Source organism: Macrotis lagotis, chromosome 7 (assembly GCF_037893015.1).
Source record: "Macrotis lagotis isolate mMagLag1 chromosome 7, bilby.v1.9.chrom.fasta, whole genome shotgun sequence".
In the NCBI taxonomy this organism is placed as follows: domain Eukaryota; kingdom Metazoa; phylum Chordata; class Mammalia; order Peramelemorphia; family Peramelidae; genus Macrotis; species Macrotis lagotis.
The window spans coordinates 213,706,432-213,727,475 of NC_133664.1; the positions used below are offsets into that span (position 1 = coordinate 213,706,432).

The 21,044-nt window shown below is 34.3% G+C and overlaps 1 protein-coding gene across 1 annotated transcript in view; it reads left to right on the forward strand.

Moving 5' to 3' along the window:
* DENND5B (DENN domain containing 5B) overlaps positions 1-21,044 on the forward strand; it is a 165,965-nt gene that overhangs the window by 125,052 nt on the left and 19,869 nt on the right. The window contains exons 13-17 of the mRNA XM_074194791.1: positions 12,849-12,977; positions 13,837-13,958; positions 16,593-16,738; positions 18,195-18,313; positions 20,134-20,324. Coding sequence (XP_074050892.1) covers positions 12,849-12,977; positions 13,837-13,958; positions 16,593-16,738; positions 18,195-18,313; positions 20,134-20,324 — 707 coding nt within the window. The remainder of the gene's footprint in view (positions 1-12,848; positions 12,978-13,836; positions 13,959-16,592; positions 16,739-18,194; positions 18,314-20,133; positions 20,325-21,044) is intronic.

Sequence of the window (21,044 nt, forward strand, 5' to 3'; positions counted from 1 at the left end):
AAATCCAAAATGAGAATAGTAAGGAACAAGAAAGGAGTTTAAGGTTAGGTAAGTCAAGTAAAACAGTATTGAATGCTGGAGGGAGGGATATGAACTGTAGAAAAAAAAATAGGATTAAAAGAAAAGGGAAAAAAACCCAAAACCCTGGATGAGGAGCAAGGCAAGGGAAAGAAAAGCTCTACAACAGAAGAAATAAACTGTTTTTTTCACTTAATTAAATCACAAATGTTAATTTGTGGTCAAAAGGCAAATTCTTTTTCTTCTACCACTTTCTAGTTCATTAAGAATGTGTGAGGGGACAATTATGTGGCACAATGCATACAGTGCTGACCCTGGAATCAGGAGGATCTGAGTTCAAATTTGGCTTCAGATACTTGTTAATTGCTTGGCTTTGTGACCTTAGGTATGTCACTTAACCCCATTGTCCTTCAAAAATACAAAAAAACGTGAATAATGAGAGGAAAAATAACAAGATAGGATGGAGGTAAAGTTAATAGTCATTTAATTGTGAACATGAATGGGATGAAGTCCCTCTTTTAAATTTAAGAGGATTAAAAAATACCAGAATGGATTAGAAAATAAAATCTAGCAAAATGTTATTTTTCAAGAAACATGCTTAAAAAATAAAATTTACCTAGAATTAAGAACTGGAACAAAATCCATTATCCTTCTGTTGAACTTTGAAAAGCAGAGATAGACATCAGTGAAATCTACAGTAAATTCAGACAAAATAAAAAAAAGATAGGCAAAGAAATTGTACCACAGATAGCCATATTAATAATTACACTTAATAATATAGCATCCAAATACTTAAAGGAAAAGTTATTCAAATTAATTAGAGGGAGAAAAATAAGATAATTCAATACAATTTAAACTTAATAGTGGAGGCCCTCAATTTGAAAACCAAGACAAATCTAAGCAAAAAACAGAGAAATTAAGGACCTGAAGAAGGCATTGGAAAAATTGAAAGTAATTGATCTCTTGGAATTATTGACTGATATCAGAAAGGAATTTACATGAACCTAAAGTATGTAAGAAACCTTTATAAAAATTGACTCTCCATTGGTGCATAAAATCCTCATTAAAAATACAGAAAAGAGAAAACACTAAATATAATTTATTGACCACAATGTAAACAAAATTATATTCAGTAAAATAAAATTCAAAATTATGCTCAACAAAATGGAAAGTATTTAATAAAATGATTAAAAAGTAATTAGAAATTAAATAGGAATAATTCTAAAGAACTGGTATGTCATAGAGCAAACTATAGAAACAATAGAATATTTCATCAAAGAATTACAATAATAGAGTAATAAACCAAAATTAATAAGTGCAGCTAAGGTGGTTCTTAGGGGAAATTTTATATACACACCAAACATGCACATACATACATATTACATATATAGGAGCAATTTTATTAACAAATAATCAATTAAACAAGTATATATAAAACTTGAGCAACCAAAAAATCAGATTAGTAAAATTGAAAGCACAAATGAATTAGGAACTAGTTTTTTGAAATATATCTTTCATTAAAGCTTCCCAAATACATGAAAAAATTTATCTTTTTTAAAATTTTGAGTTCCAAATTCTTTCCCTTACTCCCTCTCACTCACTCCTTGAGCAGGGAAACTATCAATTTTACATGAGAAGTAATATATATTTTCATATTAACCATCTTGAAAAAGAAAAAAAAACAAGAAAAATTAAAAAAGTTTAATAAATATGCTTCAGTTTGCACTCAGTTTATCAGTTCTCTCTCTGAAGGTGGATAACATTTTTAATCATAGCTCCTTTAAAATTATTTTGATAAGGAGCTAAGTCTTTCATAGTCGATTGTCCTTAAAATATTACTATGTATAATGTTTCTGCTTACGTCACTTTGCATCAGCTCATATAAATCTTACCAGATTTTTCTTGTATCATACCCTTCTTCATTTCTTATAGTATGATAATATTCATTAAAAATCATATATTACAGGGCAGCTAGGTGGCGCAGTGGATATAGTACTGACCCTGGAGTCAGGAAGACTTGAGTTCAAATGTGGCCCCACTTTAATAGTATAGTTACCTAACTGTGTTGACCTTGGGCAAGTCACTTAACCCCATTGCCTTAACTAAAATAAACACTCTTTTAAAGCATATATTATAACTTATTCAACTGTTCTACAATTGATGGACAACCCTTCAATTTCTAATTCTTTTGTTATCATAAAGAGAGCTGCTATACTTTTGTACAAAACAGGTCCTTTTCCTTTTCTTCGACCTCTTTGAGATACAAACCTAGTAGTGGTGTAATTTTTCAGATCCCCTCCAGAATTTGTCATTTGACTTTTTTTTGTTACACTAACCAATCTAATAGGTATGAGAGGGTATATCAGAATGATTTTAATTCTCTTTTCCTCTAATCCCTAGTGATTAAATCTGACAGCTCCTACTTACCATGCAGTAGAGCTCTGTTTAGGGTTCTCTCCCTTTTACACCTTGTCATTTGGTAATTTCATCAGTTCCCATATGTTAAATTTGATATGCTGATGATTCTCAATTTATCCAACCTCTCTGTTAGCTTCCAGTCTCACATCTGTAACTGGATGTTTCATAAACATCTTAAATTCAGTATATCTAAAACTGAACTCACTATCTTTTCTTCACACCTCTAAACATTCTCTGCTTCCTAACTTCCCTGTTACTGTAGAGAGTACCTTCATCCTTCACTCAACCAGGCTTTCAATCTGGTCATCCTTGACTCCTCACTCTGATCCTCCATATCTAATCTGTTGCCAAGACCTATTAATTCACATGCTAGTTCTCTCTGTTTTGCTACTGCACTCATACAGGTTTTCATCACTTCATGCTTAGATTGTTGCAGTAGCTTTGTGGATGGCCTCCCTGCCCCATATCTCTCCTATTCTTCATCCAGCTGATCACTTTAGGGACCTTCCTAAAATATAGATCTGACCATGTCATCCCATACAAATTAATTTCAATAGTTCTTTATTACCTTGAGAATCAAATAAAAAATTCTTATGTTAAATATAAAAAGCCCTTTATAGACCTGTTATAGAAAATGCCATCTACATCCATAGGAAAAAAAAAAAAGATGGCGTCTGAATGTAGAGCAAAGCATACTGTGTTCACTTTTTAAAATTTTTTATGTATTTTATTTCTTTGTTTTAATTTTTTCTCCCTTAGTTCTAATTCTTCTTTCACACCAATATGTAAATATGTCAAACATGACTGTTGTAGTGATTACCTAGGTGTGTGACCCTGAGCAAGTCACTTAACCCCATTGCCTTGCAAAAGCCAAAAAAAAAAACCACATAATTATACATTTACAATCCATATATATAAAAGTGTTTGCTGCCATGGGGAGCAGGGAGGGTGTTAGAAAAATGTGGAACTCTTGCAAAATGTTGAATGTTGAAGACTGTCTTTGTATAAAATTGGAAAAATATAAATAAAATTTCTAAAAATTAAAAAAACACTTCATAACTTCCTCCCCCAATATCCTTCCATTCTTTTTAATCTTTTTCTCCTACTGTGTACTCAGTGATTCAGTGATACTAGACTTGTTTGTTTTCTTGCACATGACACAGATATCACCAAACTCCACACCATCTTTCACATCTGGAATTCTCTCCTTTCTCATCTCTGCCTCCTGATTTCTCTGCCTTCCTTCAAGTCTCACTTTCTACAGAATGCCAATCCTGATCACCTTTAATGTTAGTGCCTTCTCCCTTTAACTATCTCCAGTTTATCTTGCATATATCTTGTTAGTACATAGTTATTTACATAATGTTCGTTCCTCCCCACCATGAGCACCTTAACAGTAGGAACTATATTTTTTTCCTTCTCTGTATCTTTCTCACATAGGTGATAGATTAAATAGACAGAGAGACAAACAGCTAGATAGATATGTACATAGACAGTAGGTAATGTCTGATACATAGCAGGCACTTAATATTTGTTTGCTGAATAATAGTTCTTCATAACCAAAGGGCAGCAGACGAATTACAGAGACTCAGAAATTAAAAGGACCTCAGATATCACTGGATCCAAACCTTGCCCAATCAACACTCTCAACTAGTAATCATTTAGGCTTTGCTTCATGGGAGGAAACTGTCACAAAAGGGAAAGTTAGCCCATTTCAATTTTTACTCTGTTCATATTATCCTCAAATTATTAAGATGAGAAAAATAGGGGGTGGCTAGGTGGCACAGTGGATAAAGCACCAGCCCTTGGAGTCAGGGGTACCTGGGTTCAAATCCAGTATCAGACACTTAATAATTACCAAGCTGTGTGGCCTTGGGCAAGCCACTTAACCCCATTTGCTTTGCAAAAACCTAAAAAGAAAAAACTAAATAGCACATCAAAAAAGAATCCAACAGTACACAATATTCCTTACTGGACATCTACAAAAATCAGGAGGAAGTGTTATCTGAAAAATCTTCCTTAGCACCATGCTTTGTTCTATTTAATTTTTTGACATGCATTTTCAGTTGTTTTGTAGTGGTTGTTCTTTCTATTTAACTTATTGTAGTCTTTGTGTATACAGTTTTCTTAACTCTTTTTACTTCATTTTACATCTTGATAAGTCTTTCCATTCTTCCCTAGACTAATCATGTTGGTATTTTATTACAATACTGCAATTACATTCATGTACCATAATTTGTTTAGCCAGTCCCATATGTGGGAATGTTCTTTGATACCCAAAATATTTTGCTATAAATATTTTGATGAATATGGAATCTCAGTTTCATTCTCTCTTTCTCAGTCTTCTCTCTCTCTCTCTCTCTCTCTCTCTCTCCCTCCCTCCCTCCCTCCCTCCCTCCCGTTCTCTCAGTCTTCTTGGAATATATGTGTGTGTGTGTGTGTGTGTGTGTGTGTGTATATATATATATATATATATATATATATATATATATATATATATATCTAGAAATGGAAACTCTGAGTCAAAGGGTATGGATATTTTAGCTCCTTTCCAAAATAATTGTACCAGTTCATAGCTCCACCAACATATTATGCTTATCTTTCCATTTTTCCTCCAACACATAATTCTCATCTTTTGTCATATACTGATTTTACTGGGTACAAAGTAAAAAAAAGTAAAGGAAGTTTGCTTTCATTGTTTTTATTTCCCTTATTACTGATGATTTTAAGCATTGTTTCATGTGGTTAATTGTTTATAACACTTTAAAAAATACTTTGGTCATATCTTTTGACCACTTTTCTACCTGAGGATGCCTTTTGGTTTTATTTTCTTGTCTATTATGTACCAGATACCAGACCCTTCTCAGAGATATTTGATAAAAAGATTTTTTTTTCCTGGCATGACTTATCCTTTTTTTTAATTTTTTATATTTATTTAAGGCAGTGAGGTTAAGTGATTTGCCCAAGGTCACACAGGTAGGCAATTAAGTGTCTGAGGTCAAATTTGAACTCAGGACCTCCAGGGCCAGTGCTCTATCCATTGTGCCACCTAGCAACAGCTTGACTCATTCTTAATCCTCTCTATCTCATAGTGATTACTTTCTCTTTTTTGAATAAAATTTCAGTTATCTGTTCCAGATTTTTAACTAGGAATTGACATCAAACTGGAGTAATATCAAAATACAGATTTGATATAACTGCTCTCTTTTCCTTTAGGGAGCTTCTGACAGAAGTTCCCCAACTCCAGCTTTTGGACAACTCTTCTGTTCAACTGAAGGCAAGGCTATTGTGATAGGTAGCTGAAGTGGAACAGTAATGAAAGTCTTTGGAAGAAAAATTGACAAAATTCTTGTCAACATTAGAATTTAAAGTAAAAACATATTTGTTTCAACTACAATAAAAACCCTATTATGTTTCAAATTCCTTCTCAGTGCATATTTATTTCTCACATGTTAATGGATCCTAATTTCTCAATACTTCTGTTAATTGATTTTCATTCATTTCAGTCATGTCTGACTCTTTGTGACCCCATTTGGGCTTTTCATGTCAAAGATACTGGAGTGGTTTGCCATTTTCTTCTTCAGTTCATTATAGATGAGGAACTGAGAAAAATAAAGTTAAGTGACTTGGCCAAGGTAACACAGCTAGTGAGTGTCTGAGATAGGATTTGAACTCAGAAAGATGAGTCCTTCTGACTCAGGCTCAGTACTCTATCTACTGGCCTAATACCCATGTAACATGACTTCAATTATTAAGAAAATATTCTACAATCATGTGTTGTATTCTTAGGGAATTTTTCTGATTATTCAGCCTATTTTCCTTCAGTTATCATTTCTTCATTATGCTTTATATAAATAGCTCCTTCTTTTTCCATATCATTGTTCAGTACTTTCAGATATTTGTGGACCATTATTCTTTCTCAAATTTGTAACTTTGCCAAAACCTTTATACATACCATTTAATCTTTTGTTATAAATCACCAGTTACTTTCCCATTATCATATTGTTAGTTTTCTGTTTTCTTTTCAATTTTTTCCATTGATTTTGCCGTGATTGAGGTGCTCAAAACTAAATACAGTTCTTTCTTACTAGAGAACAGTTGTGATCATTTATTTGATCCCATTGTTGCTGTTAGCTTCCTAGACTTAGATCTTCTCTGATTGTCCTCCATGATTTTTTCCTATTATATAGCCATCACTTTTTTCCCCTTGTCTGAAACAAATTACTATGAATTTCTTAGATTTAATTAGTATTTTTACTTGTTTTCAAATAAAAATATCCTTTTGTATCTTGATTGACTTTCTGCTTGGGTTTAATCGGGTCAAAGTCAGGTCTTTAAAAGATTAGAACCTAGGAGGAAATTAGGTGGCTGATAGTCATTGTACTTTGTTCTGATTGAAGCTTATGCTTCTTATCTACTTGAATGGTTGTTGCCTCAATCAAGCTGTGACTTGGGAAGGAATCTAGTTTTTAAAAGGCCAAGGTCTTCCACTGCATCCAGAGTTCTCTCTAGTCATCTCAATCCATATCTGGCCACTGGACCCAAATGGCTCCACAGGAGAAAGTGAGGTTGATGACTTTGCACAGCTCCCCCTCATTCAGATATCATGTCATCATCTCCCTGATGTCATGGACTTCTTCTAGAATGAGGAATAAACATCAATCATCTGTCCTCACAGAGGAGATAGGTACCAGTTTAGGATACACAAGTTCCCTTTTTAAATTCCCAATAATCCTATCCTAGTGATCATGAAGTGATGCTCTTTTCTCTTGTATAATGATCATATAAGCGTCTTCTAGAATAAAGGATCAACAATAACTTCTGTAAGTAGTCAAAATGATCCCTCTGTTGACCAGTTGAGCTATCCAACTCCTCTTCTCTCTCTCTCTCTCTCTCTCTCTCTCTCTCTCTCTCTCTCTCTCTCTCTCTCTCTCTCTCTCTCTCTCTCTCTCTCTCTCTCCTCTCTCCTCTCTCCTCTCTCTCTTTCCCTTTTCTCCCTACCTATCTTCCCCCTCTTCTTTTTTTTTACCCTTACCTACCATGTGCTCTTCCTAAAGACCTGGTTTCAAGGCTCAACAATCACTGTGGCTCTCATGAATTGGCCAGCATTAGGTCCCAGGCCTGATTTCACTTGTTCTTTGTTTAGGCCCTGATTGACTCAGAGGGAATGGAAAAAAAGTAGCAGTTTTTGTTTTGCCCTGAAATCCTAAAGGTCTTCCTCTCCCAGATTGCTTTTTATTTTAGACTGAAGGTAGTCTTGGTTTCATTTCTCTCTTACCTGCCTTAATCACTAAAATACCCTTGAAGGGTCTTATCTTCCCATTAATAATTTTTTCTTCTTTTTTGGAAATGATCATTCTTGGCATCTGCCTCATCTCTCTCTTCCCTAATTTTAATACTGAATATGTGTTGCCTCAAACTGTGGCCTGGGAAAACCTAGCCTTAAAAAGCCAAGGACAATCTACAATTGTCCTGATGCATATCTGACCACTGGACCCAGTTGACTTCAGAGGAGAAAGTGAAGCTGGTGACTTTGCACAGCTGCCCCTCATTAAAATTCAGTTCTCTTACATGTCCTGGCATCACCGCCCTGAAGTCATGGTGTTCTTCAAGAACAAAGTAAAACAAAATCACAAGTTAGGACATCAAAGAGATGTATATTAGATAGGTTTACAATTAAATAATGAAGATTTTCACATTTTTAATATAGACTGTAGATGATATATTTTATTAAATATACAACTTCATAAACAGATTTTTCCATGCTTTTCCTCCCACACCTATAATTAAAATGCCAAAAGTAATCAAAGATAAAATTTAACAGGTCAGTAAGAAAAAAAAATCAAAGAATTTCAGGAAAAGGTCATATACAAATCTTGATAAACCTCATATTGCTGTTTTTAAAGGACAGATAATGACTCTGAAGAAGCTCCCACAATGCTCTCATCTTTCTAGGTTAAAATAAAGACTTCTTTAGAAACTCAAAGTTAAATTGGCAAGAGGACAGGAATTGTAATTTCCTAGTCAGACACCATAATTCAAGTGTCAGAGGGATCACAGGAGTCCAAGGAGGGATATAAAGTGTAGTTTGGGTGTTATGGGTAGATTTTAGCTCAGGGTAAAGTCAACCTATCCTGGTGATGAGAATAGAAGCTTTTAGTTCCAATAGGAAAGAGTAACTTCCCAAAGTCATTATCAGGGCATCCAGAATATGTTTCCAAAGTTTGAAGACAGGCAAAAAGGGGTGGGGGGAGGGCTTAAGAATGGAGCTCAGAGAAATGGTCTTAGGAGAAAAGGGGCAACTTAAGGACAGATGTGGTTCATATTGTAAAGAATTCACCAATCTCTCTGACTCAGGGAGGTAAGAAAGACTTTCACAGGTTACTGCAAAAGTTCACAAGTTATTAAAGTTCATAGGTTATTACATAAAGTTCATAAGTTAGGTTCTTTGGAGAACCAGCAAGAGAGTTAGTTTTAGCAAAAAAGGACAGCTAAGAGGGAGGAAAGAATGTGAGAAATTATTTGGGGAATTAACACTCCCCCATACTGGGCTAACTTCACAGCAAGACAAATGGCATAAGTAACAGACAATATAAATAGTAGAAAAGGGTAAAGGGGTGAGGAATTACGCTCTCCCAGAGTGGGCTGTCCTCTCAAGACAGAAGATCAAGTCCTTGCCAGAGTTGCAGAGTTCCTTGCAAAGTTCTTTACTAGAAGTTCATGACTTCATCTACTAGCTTGGACAATGGGATCAGGTGTGGGGAGCTAATCCATAATCAGTACAGAGGGTACTAATTAATAACTATAGAGCATATCTCTCTTCAATATTCCCCCATCATGTTGACATTAAGACTGGGAAAATGGTTTCTTCTTAACATCACCATCTTTTTTCTAATATCTTTAATCCAGATTTGGAATTTCATAGATCTGAGGAAGAACTATTACTTTTAAAAAGTCTTTCACAATCTGGTTCTGCCTACTTTTTCAGATTTTTTTACACATTACTATCCTCTCTATATTTCAGTGAAGCTGACATTCTTGCTGCTGCCTATATATGAAATTCTATCTCCTGCCTCTACACCTCGTTTCAGTCCAGGAATGCATCCCTTCTTCACCTCAACTAAATCACCATTGCCTGTACTAGCCAATCCTGATTCCCCTCAGGATAAGTGATGCACCCTCCCTTCCCCCCCTCAGGAAATTTATTTGTCTCTGTACACATTTATTCTCCTTAATAGAATGTAAAAGATGTGTAAGGGCAAATTATCGGACTTTTTAATTTTTTTCTTTGTCTTCCCCTTCACTCATCACAATGCTTGGCACAGAATAAAAGTTCAAAACAATTATTTCTCTATCACTGATTATTTCTTTAATACCAGGCATTCTTTACCTTTTATATGGTCATGGATCCCTTTGGAAATTTGATGAAGTCTACCCTTCTCAGAATAATATTTCTTTAATTTTTTTTTAAGCTTAAAAAAGTTTTTTTGAGTTCCAAATTCTGTCCTGTCCTCCCCTGCCTCTGAGAAGACAACATATAATGATACTCATTACACATATGAAATATTGCTAAACATATTTCTATATTAGACATCTTGCAAAAAAGAAAGAATGAAAAACAAAGTAAGAAAATTGTACTTCCCTTTTTACTCAGAGTTCATGAGTTGTCTCCCTAGGGGTCAAGAGTAATTTGCATCATGAATCCTTCCAAATTAGATAACCTTGTTGATCAGTTGATCATCATTACAATGTTACTATTATTGAGTAAATGATCTCCTGGTTCTCAGGTATTCCTGAAAATCATCCTGCTTGTCATTTTTTTTTATTAACATAGTATTCCATCAATATCATTTGTACTTATTCAACCATTCCCCAATTGGTGGGCATCCCCTCTATTTCCAATTATTTGCCACTGCAAAAAGAGCTGCTATACACATTTGGTACATATATGTTCTTTTCTCTTTCTTTGATTACTTTGGGATACAGACTTAGTGATAGAATTGCTAAATCATAATTTTATAGCCCTTTGGCCATAATTCCAGATTGTTCTCCAGAAAGATTGGACTAGATCCCAACTCTGCTAATAGTTCATTAGTATACTCATTTCCCCACATCCCCTCCTGCATCCTTCATTTCTGGATAGCGGTGATATGATATCACAGAATTGTTTTAATTTGCATTTTGCTAATCAGTAATGATTTATAGTATTTTTATTTTTTTTTAAAATTGACTTAGTTCCAGAATTGTATGCTTAAGAAACTTGCCATTAAATATCATGTTTTGCCGAGAAGATTGTTTTTGATTGGCATATTTCAATTCCTCCTCTCCTTTAATGTGAAAGTTGCTAAATCTTGTATGGTTCCACTATATTTGAATTGTTTCTTTTTGACTGATTGTAATACTTTCTTCTTGATCCGGGAGCTCTGAACTTTGGCTACAATAGAAGTTTTCATTTTGAGATCTCTTTCTGGAGATGATTGGTGAATTCTTTCAATTTCTATTTTACAGTTTGGTAAATCCTTAATTTTATTTATTTTGTGAAAATTTTTAGGTTTCAAACTATGTCCCTCTCTCCCCACTCTAGACAGAGAAGACTACTATTTAACACAAATTTATAACTATATGTAAAACTATGCTATGCTATTCTTTCTCTGGAGGTAGATAGCATAGGTCATAGGTCCTTTAAAATTGATTTGAGCATTTATCGTACTCAGAATAAGTTGGCTGTTCACAATTATTCTTTGTACAGTATTACTATTATTGTCTCCAACATCCTCTTGGTTCTGCTCACTTCACGTTTCATTATTTCATGCAAGTTTTTCTATGTTTCTCTAAAATCAACCAGCTCACAATTTCTTAAAGCATAGTAGTTGTCATCACAATCATGTTCCACAACTTTAGTTATTCTCTAATTGATGGATATCCCCTCGAATTCCAGTTCTTTGCTACCACAAAGAGAGCTGCTATAAATGTTTTTTTAATATTTTAAAATACTTAGGTTATTTTTTTTCCTGATCACCTTGGGAAACATAACTAATAGTGATATAGTGGGTCAAAGGTTATATGCAGTTTTGTAACTCTTTGAATATAATTCCAAGTTGTTCTCCAAAGTAGTTGGATAGTTCATAGTTCTACCAACAGTTTATTAATGTCCCAATTTTTCCACATCCCCTCCAACATTTATTATGTTCCCCTTCTATCATTTTAGTCAATCTGATAGGTATGGAATAACAAAGTTGTTTTAATTTGAATTTCTGTAATCCATAATCTCATATGACTATATATTGTTTTAAGTTCTTCATCTAAAAATTGCCTTTTCATATCCTTTGAGCTTTTATCAATTAGGAATGAACGACTCATATTCTTATAAATTTGACAAAATTCTCTACATATATTTGAGATATGAGACCTTTATCCAAGAAATTGTCTATAATATTTTCCCCTAATTTTTTTTGCTTTCATTTTTTTTTTAAGGTTTTTGCAAGGCAATGGGGTTAAGTGGCTTGCCCAAGGCCACACAGCTAGGTGTCTGAGGTCGGAATTGAAGTCAGTTCCTCCAGACTCCAGAGCTGGTCTCTATCCACTGCTCCACCTAGCTGCCCCTTTTGCTTTCCTTCTAATCTTGGCTATAATTTATTTCAACTTTCCTTTTTTTTTCCTAAAATCATTTCAACTGTCACCCAATATGCATGTTAAACATAGGTCTACTAAGAATTCTAAGCTATGTCCAGTAAGATTGAACTGACCTTCCAGATAACTTTTTTCTCTCAGAAGACAAATTAGAGTCTGGAACGGTATCCAGAAAATTATAACCTAATAAAAGAGGTGTCACACTGCTCACTTTTCTTTTCTTTACCTACCTTCCTCTTTATTTTTCTTAATTTTCATAATGACTCCTACTAATTGTAAGATTGGCAAAAACATGAATTACACAATCTTTTAGATCCATAGTCCCAAATCTCTTCTCACTATTCATAACCTTATATATACCAGACCCCCCTATATATTATTCCCTAACTCATGGTTCTGATGCTTTTTAAAATTCTTTTCTTAAAATGGGAAGAATAACTATATAACAGTAGTAATATGGTTTCCTATCTAACCCAGAATTGATGGTTTTTTGGTTCAGGTTCATAAATAAATTTTCCCAAGTTATACCTAAAACAAAGAAATATGCTATTCTGAAATAGTAAACTAAATGTTAAATTTTCCTGATGTTACCAGAGTATTTGCCTTGTAAAACCTGACTCTGGAGCTTTTTAAAATTTAATTACTTGAATTTTATATTATCTTGTATCTTTTGTGTATAAAAGAACATGAGAATATCAAATGTCATATCACTTTGGTTCTTTATCAGTTTAAAGTGATACTCATAAATTTTACATCATTTTGTTTTTACCACTCTTCTCCAGACACATTCAGAATATGAGTGAAATCAAGACTGATGTGGGTCGAGCCCGGGCATGGATAAGATTGTCTCTTGAAAAGAAGCTCTTATCTCAGCATCTCAAACAGCTGGTTTCTAACCAACCTCTAACTAAGTAAGAGCAGTTTATTCTCAAAATTTCTCTTTTGCTGTGACCTGCTTGCTTGAAAAACAAATTAGTGAGATTACATAACTAGTTCATTCACTGTACCTCTCCCATGCATGTGTGTATATATACACACACACACATGCAAACACATTTAGGCAATTACCTCTCTTGTGTATATTGGAACAAGTAACAGCCTTACAGCCACGCTTTTATTATATGTGGCCTGCTCACTGCTGACTCAGAAACTTTAGTAAGCAGATTAGGAGCAAGTAAATTCTGTACTAAAGGCCCTCTGAGTGCTTACCCACAGGAAGATAGTCCTGGGAAAGGCCATCACATTCATTCTACTTAAGTATTATTAACCATTGATGTTCTGACTTTTACTTTGTTAAAAAAAATCTAAATTGAATATATCCTCCTGAGATGATGTTGTTGTTACAATTGTTGTTAGAACTGGGTATGAGGATAGAGACTTTTAATAATCCAGAATGGAGATTGCAGAAAGCAATTAAATATACATTTTAAACATATACATTGTTTTAGAATTGTAACTATGCACGCCTTTGTTTAACATGGCATATATGCAAACAGCTCTGGGATCATGTACCTCCTGGAATAGTTTGAAATATATCTTAGTACCAACATAGTAAGATCTCATGTGAACTAGCTCATATTACATACTAATATAGTTACTAGTTGAAAATGAATCTTGAAATATATTCTTGAACATCAATCTTTATATTTACTTTATATACTGCTCTCTAAAATCAGAAGCAAGGGTATATTTAATACAAGAATTTTTTAGTAGGTTTAAGATCATGGTAGTCAGTCTTCTAAGCAGTGTTCTTGTCTTACTTTATGACAGAAAACTTTATAAGCGTTATGCTTTCCTGCGCTGTGAAGAAGAAAGAGAACAGTTTTTATACCACCTCCTTTCCCTCAATGCTGTGGATTACTTCTGTTTCACTTGTGTATTCACCACAATCAGTAAGTTTGGAAAGTTGAATGAATATATCAGAGACCCAAAAAAATGATTGTATTTTAGAAACATGGGATATATTTTAGCATAGTAAATATAACCTGGAGTATAGTGAAAATGAAAAATTCAGGCTCATTACTTATTTTGTTATAATATGTACATTGAGTATATTATGGATTGTTTATTGATTATTTTATAGATTGTCAGTTTTCAGAGACTTAGAATATTTATTTCATTCTACAGGAAGCACCTCAAATCTTACCTCAAGGTTTTTTTAAATGAGCATAAATGGTGAAATGCCAGTTTAGAAATAATTTTAATTGATAGACTATCTGATAAGGGTTTATTGCATAATGAATATCACCAATAACATCTTTATTTTTTAGGTTATTTGTTAATGTTATGATTTTGTTGCTGATTATTAATTTTCACAAGTACTAAAAGTACTTATTATAAAGTATTCAGTCTTACTCTGGCTCATCCTGTATCCTTCTGTCTAAAATCTCTAAACCAAGACTGCCAAATGTCATTAGAGAAAGTCACATAACTCTACAAAATAATTACCATAAGCTCTTATGGTATTTTATAGCAAAAATTTTAAAGTTAGTCATTAGTAGTAGTCTTAAAGGAATCATTCTCTTTTAATATAATTAACTAAAGCTGATAATGGATCTTTCTGTAATTAAAAAAAAGGAAAGTTGAAATAAATTAACTCTGAGAATCTTATTGTGTGAGCATCCTACAATTATTCAAAGATTGCTGACTGTCTTTAGAGAGTCTTTATTTTTCATAGCTCCATTGGGCTTCATCTCCTCTGGAGGAGGGAGTAAGGCACAAAGAGGACTGGAAAGATACAACCTGTACCTGAAATGCAACTCTTAGAATCCTTTGTTTTCTTCAAAACTCTGCTCCACTGTTCAAGTAACACCTCTATGAACTCATGCCATTAGTGCCCTCCCTTCTCTATAGATCTACCAGAGGAGAATGTAAACTTCTTGAAGGCAGGGACAATTTCATTTTTTTTCCCTTTATCCCCCAGCATTTATAACAATGCTTGCTTAGTACATAGGAGGTCCTTAATTAACACTTGTTAATTGATTGCATCTATATACCCAATGGCACTTTTCACTCCAATTAATTCAAGAAATGAAAAGAAAAGCGAGCACCCAGTTTCAGTCATCTTGAGTTTCCAGGGACATTTGTCTTTTGTCACTTGAGCTATCAAGCCTGATTCCTTTGCTGGTGACTTCTCCCTAAGCCTTTTTAACTTTCAGGAAACATCAGTAGTTCAGTATAGAAAGGATATTTTAGAGTTAAATGTAAGTTTGGATATGGGTGCTGCCCTCCTTCATTCCGCAACAAAGACCTAGTCTAGATCCATCCCTTAAATGACATGAGGTGGCCCAGTAGAGAGTGTTCTCAGCCTGGAGTCAGGAAGACATCCAGTCTTAGACTGTGGGACCTCAAACAAGTTATTTAATTTCTCTTTGCTTGTTTTCTCAGCTGTAAATTGAGGAGAATACCTGTCTCCTAGTATTTTTGTGAGAAATAAAAGGAGATATTTGTCAAGCACTTATCATCATGCCTGTCACATGTAAATGCTAGCTACTTTTAATCTAATTAATAAAGAATAAGAATATCCAAAGGGTTCTCAGAAACATACATCACACATGCACATACACACATACAAAAAATCAAGTGTTTCTACTCAATTATCAATGAGTAAGTAGTCGTTGATTTTGATGTTTATGAATGTTCCTATTAATTTTTAATCCTCTCCTCATGCACTTTTAAATAAGGAATGATAATCTAAATTGGTGAGGGTTTGTGTTGTGTGTTGCCCTATGACTTATAAAGTATTCTCTTCTATGGGTTGGTGACCCCTAGTGACATGTCCTTTGAATAGACCTCAGGTGCACTTGAGGGTGGCCAATTTCAGTAGAACAAATTTCCCTTACTTTAAGGGCTAAATGGAAACCTATAGTTTTTACCTATTGTTCCTTTTTACAGAAGTCACCTTTGATGACAATCAGATCTAGAAGGAAGATACTACTGTCTTTAATTGATCAATGTGACATGAAACTGAACTGTCTAAATAATCTAATCCCTTTTATTTTAAGTTATTACCAGAAAAAATCATGGAGAAAGGAGTAATATTCAAGAAATATTCTAGGCAGCTAGGTGGCACAGTGAATAGAGCACCAGCCTGGAGTCAGGAGGAGCTGAGCTCAAATATGGCCTCAGAGACTTAAAAATTACCTAACTGTGTGACTTTCAGCAAGTCACTTTAACCCCATTGCCTTGCAAACAACAACAACAACAAAAGTTAATCAATAGAGTAGTATAAATATGTGGTTATCAGTATTACCATCTAAATTGGAATTCCTGGTGCCTAAGATTGACTTTAGATTAGATATGTTTGATGATTTCATTAAAATTAGTAGGTTTCTAGCAACATTAAACATTAGGTTTTTTATATTGTTCCCCATATTTGTATGTGTGGTGTATATGTATATGTATGAATGCATATAGGGAAATCCTGTGTTCGAGATATCTGACATTTTTAATATGTGAAAATCTCATAGATGGTGTAGGGGGGACATTTTATGTCTGTGATTTCTATTTTATTGTTTTCTCTTCAGTGATTCCTTATAGATCAGTGATTATCCCAATTAAGAAGTTAAGCAATGCAATCATCACTTCAAACCCATGGATTTGCGTATCAGGTGAACTAGGAGATACTGGAGTGATGCAGATTCCAAAAAACCTCCTTGAAATGACATTTGAAGTGAGTTCAGTTAATTCTATTCTTGTTAATCCCAATCTAATGCTTCAAGAATGAGATATGTAATTATTTCTTCAGGAATGAAAGAAATGTAAAGGAACACTCAGGAATTCAGGATCCTTTTTTTGCAACTGGGTGTACTTAAATTTAGATCCCATTATTATAGACAACCTTTATACCACTGCCTTCCCCAAGAAGAACAACTAAAACTCTGCTTTTCAGATTGGGAATTTTTATTTGAAGGGATCAAAAATCTGTTACATTTGAATCAGTCTGGCTAGTTTCTGCATCTTGGTATCATTCTAGCAGGTAGGCAAGACCCAGACCTCTGATTTATAGGAATATGTATAGTATTATTTATGGACCTGTTTTTATTCTCTTCTATAAAATGCCCTCCAACTATTTTTTTTACAGTTAACCTTTAAATCATTCCTTTTTTTGTTTGTTTTTCCAAGGCAATGGAGTTAAGTGACCTGCGCAAGATTACACACTTTTATTAAGTGTCTGAGGCCCAATTTTATCTCAAGTCCTCCTAACTCCAGGGCCAGTACTCTGTTCACTGAGCCACTTAGCTGCCCCTGAGCCTAATTTTTTCTACTCATGGGTCTTTGCACAGATACAATTAAGTTGGGAAAGGCAGTCTACAGTTTTACCTTTAAAGAATATGGAAAGAGGGGTGGCTAGGTGGCGCAGTAGATAGAGCACTGGCCCTAGAGTCAGGAGTACCTGAGTTCAAATCCAGCCTCAGACACTTAATAGTTACCTAGCTATGTGCCCTTGGGCAAGACACTTAACCCCTGTTTGCCTTGCAAAAAAAAAAATCCTAAAAAAAAGAATATGGAAAAAATAGTGCATCTCTTTCTAGGGGTGTAATGGTCTGGAGATTGGCCATTCTACCTCAATAATCCACTAGATCTTGGGAAAAGAAATGACTACTCCAGTAAAACAATTATTCTTAAGAACTTGTTATTCAGATTTTTAGTAAAAGGGGAAAGTTTAGAAAATTATTGTCACTTTATAGATGACAATTCTCAGATGCAGAGATGGACTGCTTAAAAGCTTCTGCCTTGAAAACTCAGCTCTGAATCATAGGAGGAGTCCAAGATTTTCCAAAAGAATAATTTTAAAAGACTTAATCTTTTTGACATTGGTTTCATCATTCTAATTACTGTTCCCTTCTTTTATACCCATTCTTAAAATGTTGATAAGATATTGATAGCTATAAAATCTATTAACCATAAAATCTATTTCAAAGAATTATGATAGAGTAAAATTAAATCAGTCCCATTCCTTATTTGTTTTATCAAAAATAGAAAAATATTAGTACCCCTTGGAGTGTTTTGTCTATTGTTATTTAACCTGATCTCTTTGTAACTTAAAGTGAATAGAATTAAACAGATAAATCAGAGAACTAGCAAAATGAATCCATTTTTAAGCAGCCTCTTCTTTTCCTCCACAGAGCCAGAATCTGGGGAAACTGACCACTGTTCAAATTGGTCATGATAATTCAGGGCTGTTGGCCAAGTGGCTCGTGGATTGTGTCATGGTCAGAAATGAAATCACAGGACACACATATAAGTGAGTGACTAATCTGAGAGACCTCTGAAATGCTTCCGCCAAATTGAATTTGAGATCTTTTTTGTCTTGATGAACTTTACCAGTTATTTTAGTTTGTATGTTTTCCATACATGTCTCTTTTACTCACATACTATAAAAATGCTAAATCAGTGATCAAAAAAGCATATTGAGTTTAGAATCACAGAAACATAAGCTTTTAGAGTTCAATGACTTTAATAATAATGTAGTCTAATCCTTTTATTTGACATTTGAGACAGCTAAGACCTAGATACATGCAGTGACTTTATAACAACAAAGTGTGGGATAAGATTTTCTAAACTTGTATATAACTAAAGCTGGACAGGCACTTACCTTTTGACCCCTTCCCTTCCCACAAGGTCAGCTCTCTTACTAAGGTGACTGCCTCTCTCCCAGTTCTTTCTCACCAAAGATCTCAGTCTTACCTGATGCTTCCATGAGAACAGCCACACCTTATAACAACAATATGTTCATTTTGGTCAGGGAGCAAAATAGCCCCAAACCCTCTTGGATACTTTTTCTACCAGGTTAAATTGTCTATATAAGAGATAAAGTTGTTATTAAAATCTCAGAGCCCCCCACTTTACAGGATCCTAATATTTAATTTCTGTATATTTTTGTTTTGTATTGGCCAGTGGCTTCTACTTTTGCCCCTTTCCCAATATGAAATAAATTTTACAGACTGATCATGGATTTTTTTTTAGATGTAAGAGGAAGTACTTTTAAAGATAAACATTAAGTTTAAACTTACTTAGGGGGTCGGCTAGGTGGCGCAGTGGATAAAGCACCAGTCCTGGAGTCAGGAGTACCTGGGTTCAAATCTGGTCTCAGACACTTAGTAATTACCTAGCTGTGTGGCCTTGGGCAAGCCACTTAACCCCGTTTGCCTTGCAAAAACCTAAAAGTAAATAAATGAATAAATAAATAAAAAAGTTACTTAGGAATAAAGTTTCCACTATTTAGAGACAAAGACAAAGATAAACAGCGGGGGGGGGGCTAGGTGACACAGTGGATAGAGCACCAACCCTGGAGTCAGGAGTCCCTGAGTTCAAATGCAGCCTCAGACACTTAATAATTACCTAGTTGTGTGGCCTTGGGCAGCCACTTAACCCCCATTTGCCTTGCAAAAACCTACAGAGAGAGAGAGACACTAAAGCACATCACTAGTCCTAACAGTTTCTTAGGGCAAAAACAATTTCACTACACTTCTCCACAGGCTCAGTTAGACCAGCAGGTAGAACATTGAACAAGGGAAGTTCCAGCTACATCGCTATCTGTTTTTAGTCCTCATTCTAAATATTCTGTAGCTCCTCTTTGATAGCTCCAATGAAGGCTGACTCCCTAAATGTCTTCCCACTCACTGAACAGCATCTTCTCTTGTATAGTGATTCAAAAAGCTCTTACTATTAGAAGAATACTCTGCTCAGAGGGAAGACAATACCTGATTACATTAATCTCTTTTCTGTTGCCACAGATCCCCTCCCAAATGTTTAATTATGGAAGTGAATAAAAATATTTTAGTATGATTTTCTTCTATATTTTTACCTTTTTTATAAAAAATTAATGAAAAGCAGAAACATCTCATAGAATGAAAAGGTCCTAGTAAATCTGTGTCCCTTTTTACTCTAATTGAAAAATCACCTATTTTTTTCTTCATATTCTTCATATTCAGATTCACTTTCAGTTGAAAAACATCCTTTCCAAGTAACCCTTAGCAACTGACTTTTTGTAAAATGATGCAACCTTAATTTTTATATGAAATGACCCTTGGTACTTAAGATGTTTTCTTCATCCTTTTATAGATTCCCATGTGGGCGGTGGCTAGGAAAGGGGATAGATGATGGAAGTTTGGAGAGAATTCTTATTGGAGAACTTATCCCATCAACATCAGAGGAAGATCTGGGTAAACAGTGTCAGACCCCACCCCTGCAAAAATCACCTACCATACCCCGAAGGTTAAGCATTACTTCCCTCACTGGAAAAATTAATAGCAGTAAGTAGATATTTCTTTCATTGTTTCTGACCAAGGTTCAGATGATCTCAAGCTTTTATGCTAATAACTAGATGCTTCACAGGACAGAAAAAAAAGGATAAGGGAATTGGAAAAAATACACAAAAAATATTTAATTTATAATATTTAAACTAAAAGTACATGCTGGGGGTAGCTAGGTGGTGCAGTGGATAGAGCACTGGCCCTGGAGTCAGGAGTACTTGAGCTCAAATCCGGCCTCAGACACTTAATAATTACCTAGCTGTGTGGCCTTGGGCAAAACCACTTAACCCCATTGCTTTGTGGGGAAAAAAACCCACTAAAAAAAAAGTACATGCTGATCAATAAAAATTGAAAATTAAACTAAAAGAACAGTTCTAAAAGATGGTGGTAATTTCTAGCAATCAGAAACTTTTTTTGAGGGACTACCTATCTCTACTAGGTTTATCACTACTTTTACCTTGGACAAAATAGAATCACACCAAAAAAATGATAAATATCATAATCAGAAAACTATTTAAATATAATCAGTATTAGTACAGTAATTCTCATTCATTCAAACTAATATAACGAAGTTCTAGTATATTCAAATCAAGATCATGCTTAAAACAAAGAAAGTTCTTAGAAAAACTTTTATCATTTTATAACTAATAACAACCATTCTTGTTATCTATCAGTTAATCTTTGGTAACTATAATTGTTCTAAAAAAAGTGAAGATATGT